The 6000-nt window shown below is 41.3% G+C and overlaps 1 protein-coding gene across 1 annotated transcript in view; it reads left to right on the top strand.

Annotated features, from left to right (window-relative positions):
* The window catches only part of CAGE1 (cancer antigen 1), a 28862-nt gene extending 23156 nt beyond the window's left edge, over positions 1-5706 (top strand). Inside the window, exons 6-9 of the mRNA XM_032648358.1 lie at positions 678-782; positions 1377-1447; positions 2576-2644; positions 5395-5706. Of these exons, the coding sequence (XP_032504249.1) occupies positions 678-782; positions 1377-1447; positions 2576-2644; positions 5395-5428 (279 nt within the window). The 3' untranslated portion in view covers positions 5429-5706. The remainder of the gene's footprint in view (positions 1-677; positions 783-1376; positions 1448-2575; positions 2645-5394) is intronic.
* Positions 5707-6000: the final 294 nt, after the last annotated feature.

The following is a 6000-nucleotide window of genomic DNA, read 5'->3' on the forward strand; positions in this document are numbered from 1 at the left end:
TTAAATAAGCAGTAGAAGATTGATGGCCATTATTATCATTGTTATTTAATGCGAACATTTCTGTCCTTTTCTACAATTGCTTTGAAAATTAAGGTAACTGTTCAGGGACTTGTGAATACCTTTTCCTGATTATTAATCCTAGATGTCACTTTTAGAAATACAATTTTTAAATTGTTAAAATTTTTTTTGCAAATAAAAATTGGACCGTAAGTCAGAATGTGACATACATTGAGCAGAACCTTAAAAAAAACCCTCTCATTTATGCATATTTGAAAATATTTATCAAACCTGAAAATGCATCATCAAGCCCAACATCAGTGCTTTGCTTCAGAGAGAATCAAATATGTCTACATTGTTTATATATGGAAAGAAGGTAATGAAAATTTGGGGCTAGTAAGTATTTGTATTCACTAACAGGCGTTTAATTATTTGCAAAGCTGTTTCATGGTATTAAATTGTAGAAAAGCTGAAACATCGTTTCAATTTCTGCTTATCAGTTCTAAGTGCAATCAAACTTGGACCTGGTTCATAGCCTCTCTTGATTCACCTATGGTACAAATTAGGTTAAGAGAATATTGGAATAAAGTATAGTTCACTGTTCTGATTTGTTCTTAGCATCCACACGTGGTTTCCATGGACGTTTCCAGGTTAGTATTTTTACCGGTGTTTCTCCATAGATTGCAAAATTGGGAAATCTTCTAGAGTTAAAAGAAGACCACCGCAACAGACTCATTGAAGAAAATGACAAGTATCAAAGACATTTAGGCAACTTAATAAATAAGGTACAAATTTTCTTACATAAATATTTGTCTTTTTAAAATGGTGAAATATTAAAACGGTAGAATTTTGGTGCTAAAAAGGATCTGAGGGATGATGTAATACATTTGTATTGATTCCTTTCACTTCATAATGACCTTCCATTAGCCTTTTAGCTGAAAGCTAGCAAAGCACATTGTGTGTATCTGTCCTTGTGCTGTCAGCATTTTCAGGTCTTAGTATTGCTACTTCATTTTGAGGGTCACTCTAAATCTTGCCAACATAGTGTCCTAGTTTACCTTTTAAAAACCGCATTAACTATAACCAAGTGGGCTGTAACCCTGGGTTGGTACATACGCTACATGTGTGGGTCATAGCTGACTTGCTACAGTTGTCCGTTTGTTGACACTTCACTTTTTCTGCATGATGAACGGGCACATTACAATTCTATTTCTATTCATATTCCTGATTTCAAAATGTAAGGAAGATGTTCTGCCTATTGGAAAACTTTCATTCATGGGAGTCATATAATTGAACTTGTACAGATTCTTAAAAAGCAAAATTAAATAAGCATCCTAGAATTTATCACAGAATAATTGTTGTAGCTAATGTTTTTCAAGGTTACGTCATGCGAAGAAATTATCGAATGTGAGGACCGAAGGCTCATGATACCGAACTCCCAGATTGCGCAGTAAGTTGAAAACACTTAATTTTTTTAACTTTGTAAACATTGGCTGATATTTTGCTCTCTGGCTTGCTAAGTTCATTTTTCAGACTCCTAGAAAGAGGAAAATGTGCTGTTTTGTAAGTCAAGACCATTCATTCTTCAATGATATGTTTAGTGTGCCGAATGTCTGGACTACTTGAACAACCGGAATTTCATCTTCCTTTCTCAGAACTCCCTTTGACTTGGGTGGAGGGGCGAGGTTAAGAAATTACAGAGGGCATCCCTGGTGGTGCAGTGGTTGAGAGTCCGCCTGCCGATGCAGGGGACGCAGGTTCGTGCCCCGGTCCGGGAAGATCCCACATGCCGCGGAGTGGCTGGGCCCGTGAACCATGGCCGCTGGGCCTGCACGTCCGGAGCCTGTGCTCCGCAACGGGAGAGGCCACAACAGTGAGAGGCCCGCGTACCGCAAAAAAAAAAAAGAAATTACAGAGAAACATCCAAGAATTTTAGAGGATATTACCATGGTATTTAAGTAAAGTAACATTGCTGTGCTTAGAATTTATTCGCAAAAGTTTTTGAATGCACCCCAAATGAAACATATCAAGTACCAAATAAACTTTTTCATTAGAATGAGATTCAGGAACTGCCCTGGTGACGCAGTGTTTAAGGATCTGCCTGCCAATGCAGGGGACACGGGTTCGATCACTGGTCCGGGAAGATCCCACGTGCCACAGAGCAACTAAACCCATGTGCCACAACTACTGAGCCTACGCTCTAGAGCCCGTGAGTCACAACTACTGAGCCCGCATGCTGCAACTACTGAAGCTCGTGCGATTAGAGCCCATGCTCCGCAACAAGAGAAGCCACCGCAATGAGAAGTCCGTGCACCACAACGAAGAGTAGCCCCCACTCACCGCAACTAGAGAAAGCCTGCGCACAGCAGCGAAGACACAATGCAGACAAAAAAATAATAATAATAATTTGAGTTGCTTGGAAGGAATTCCAGATTCCCATAAAGCAAGATGGATGGATGATGTATAGAGAACTAGACCACCATGAAATTTATCTACTCAAATCCTCCAATAAAACTAGCAAAATGTTAGCCTAGAAAAGTCCATTTTAGTCATAAAATTCAGTTGTTTCTTCTTTCAGTTTAGAAGAGAGAAATAAACATTTGGAATATTTAATTAGAAGGCCCAGAGAGAGCACCAGAAAACCAGGGTAAGTTGTTTCTTTTTCTAAATAATAATGTCTTTAACTTTAGAATATATGCATAATAATGTTATACATTTTTTAAAAAACCTTTTCCTTATCTCAGTTTAAGTTAAATTATATAAAAGTGCTTTGTATTTTGCCTAGCATAAAATAGTTTCTTTGATAGATGTTTTTTGTAGGACCTGAATTGAAAAGCCTGGTTACCTGCTCTCATGGAACTTATGATTATCTCTAAGAAAAATACTATACAGATTATGAGCTAAGATTTTGTCTACAATAAAACAGCTTACCCTGATGTAAATATATAGCAGACCAGATCTTATGATCAGATTTTCTTACACTAATGTGAAATCTTATAATCCGTTATTTTAGAAGACTCTCAACTCTCAGTATTTGATGCTACAAGATATATGCACAAACCCTATGGGGTTGGTTCAGACCATAGTAGGATGTTAAATTGGGACTCTTCCTGAGCTACTTCTTAAGATGCTAGTTAAATATTTACCAATTCCCAAAACGAGAGTGAGTTTGCCCGATGTGCAGAGGTTCTGAGGGAAATTTCAAAAGAATCTTTTTCATGACCCATATCCCTTGACCAGATCCAGTATATGAAACGTCTGGAGTGTGGGGAAAATTGCAGAAGAGATTTCTTTGACTCTGTCGTGTCATGAGCTCCCGTCACCCCCAAGTCATTCTACCTCTTTTACCTAAAGCCTTGTTAGGGGGTCTCTGGGAGATCACCTAAAGAACTTTGAAATGTGTTTCCTAAACACATTTAGGAAAGGGAGGATCAGTGACGGAGAAAATTAAAGCAAGGTGTGGCAGGCAGCACGACACAGGGGCTGAGTTGGGTGGCCTGTTCTCCCTGATTGTCGTCAGGACAAAGAATGTATGTGACAGTTTCTTAAGAACCACGCAGGTGAGGTCTGAGTCATCTTGGGCTTGGCTGAAGGCTGCCTTGTGGGATGCCAGCAGCAAGAAGGGGAAAGGGAGCAGCACATTCTTAGGGGCTGGTACAGCAGTATCAGATGACCACCGGAAGAGAGGTGCCTCAGCCTTGGCCCAGGGAACTGTAGGGCAGGGGTCCCTGGCAGCGGCAAGCTCCAAGAGAAAGAATCAGCCAATCCCAGAGACTGTGAAGCCACCCAGCCGAGTAAAAATGTCTTATCGCTTTACTTCTCCTCCCTCCTTCTGCAAAGGGAGGAGGTGGGGAGTGAAGAGGGTGCAGAAATTGACCTTCAGGGGCAGGTGGTGTCCACCAACTACAAGCCGTAGCTTAGGGAGAGGGGTGAGTTCTCCTGAGTGAAGATTGAAGGATCGATTAATATTTAAGACTGGGCATCGAACTGAGCTGTGCTTAATTCTTCACAGTGAGAAGGAATATGACAGGGAGCAAGGTTGGTTGAGTTTCATCTTCCTTGGTTTGGTTGCCAGCTGGCAGAATTACCTTAGAGCAAAAAAAAAATCACTGGGCCTGCTGCATATTCAGGCAACAGCAAAGGGGAAGAGCTCCCCTGAGTGAAAAAAGGCTAAAGTAGGGACTTCCCTGGCTGTCCAGTGGCTAAGACTCTGAGCTCCCACCGCAGGGTGTGTGGGTTTGGTCCCTGGTTGGGGAACTAAGATCCCGCATGCCAGGGATCCCACGTGCCATGTGGTGTGGCCAAAAAAAACACCCCAAAAATTTAAAAAAAGGCTAAAGTGGGGAGCAGACATGAAAGTTGCATTTTCATTATATCGTGGGTCATGTTTGTTCCGAATACCATTTGCAAATAGAACTATGTTTTGAAAATCAAAAGCCTTTAGAAGGTTTACACTATTATTTGCAAAGTGATAGTTTAACTATGATCTTCTCCCTAATATGAAAGAGTATGATCTGATGCCTGGCATATTACAGATGCTCAGTAATCGCTAGTTTAAACTGAATGCAAATCTCCTCTGAGTTGATGAAAGAAACTGTGGAATATTTTTTTCTGGAATTATTTTACAATAAGAAACTTTGCTTCTAAATTCACACATTTTACTAGTTCAGATGTTTGTTTACTTATACTTGGCCTATCTTCACAGTAGATTTGAGGCCCGTTTATATAGATTTAGAGTGGCCTTGAAGCAAAGGAGTGAGGTGGAGTGGAAGAGCTCTCAGGCCCTTTCTAGCTGAGAAGACCATTTCTTAGAGAACTTCAGGCTTGCGTCAGCCTTCAGCCCCGCACCATCCATGAGCCTCCCCTTGACCGATGGGCCTCAGTCAATTCAGCATGCAAACACTCTTTAGACCACCTCTGCATTGTCTCAGAATTCTGGTGCTGCTTTTGCCAGTTGTCTTCAGAAGTGGAAACAGTGAGAAATAGGGAGAGAAAAGTGAGCACTTTAATAGTCTCATGTCTTGTTTGGGCCTCTAGTTCCTTTTTTTTTGTCCTCTAGTTCTTTATCGCTTCAAGGAGATTCATTAGGTTTTCAAGTCATAGCCAGAATCTTATCCTAAGTAAATCTAGGAGAATGTTAAAACGTAACAAGGCTGAGGCTCAATATTTTTATTTAATTGCAGTTGAGAATGATCCATATTCTACATACTGAGAAGCTTTATCTTAATCTTTTAGGGTCTCTTAGTTCTATCGCAAATGACAGTTTCTCTTTGAAAAGTGAGGAGAAGAAAATTTTAAATAATGGCATCCTTGTTCACTATGTTGCTATTTTAGTCCTCACCACCCCCCACTTGTTTGTTTGTTTGTTTCACATTGTTCTCCTTCTGTTCCCTGCAGACTGAGAAGGCATCCGAAGCCCATGACTGTGTAGATCATGCTGATGATCATTATAAAGAATGCTGTATTCCCATGTAATTGTCAAATTGCACAAAATTAAAGATGAGTTCCTAAAGTTACGCTTCAGTCACGTTCAGCTTGGCTTTCCCCTCTGCCCTCAGATGAGGGCCTCTTTTGCCTCTGATTGTAGTTGGTTCTGTAATCGGGAGCCTTAATTTCATCCCCACAGCTCCTGCTTCATGTCAAGGCCTCATCGTTTTCATCTGACCTGTCACAGTCATCTCCTTCCTCGTGGCTGTGCCTCCAGTTCTGCTCCACCCTCCACAGAGTAGACAGGGTGACTGTTCAGAAACAAAATCTGGTTATACTGCCCCGCTACATGAGACCCTTCAGTGCTTTCCAGTTGCATTCAGAATCAAATGCAACTCCTCAGCTGGCATCCAGGTCCTCTGTGGTCTAGCCCTTGCCTTCCTATACAGGCTTCTCGCTCACTGCTTCCTCCTTCTCATCATACACCCCAGCCGCATCTAACACTTGCAATGTTTTGCACGTGCCGTGTTACCTTTGTGCCTGCTGGCTACTGCCCGGGTAGCTCCCCCACCTGGA

Source organism: Phocoena sinus, chromosome 11 (genome assembly GCF_008692025.1).
Source record: "Phocoena sinus isolate mPhoSin1 chromosome 11, mPhoSin1.pri, whole genome shotgun sequence".
NCBI lineage: Eukaryota > Metazoa > Chordata > Mammalia > Artiodactyla > Phocoenidae > Phocoena > Phocoena sinus.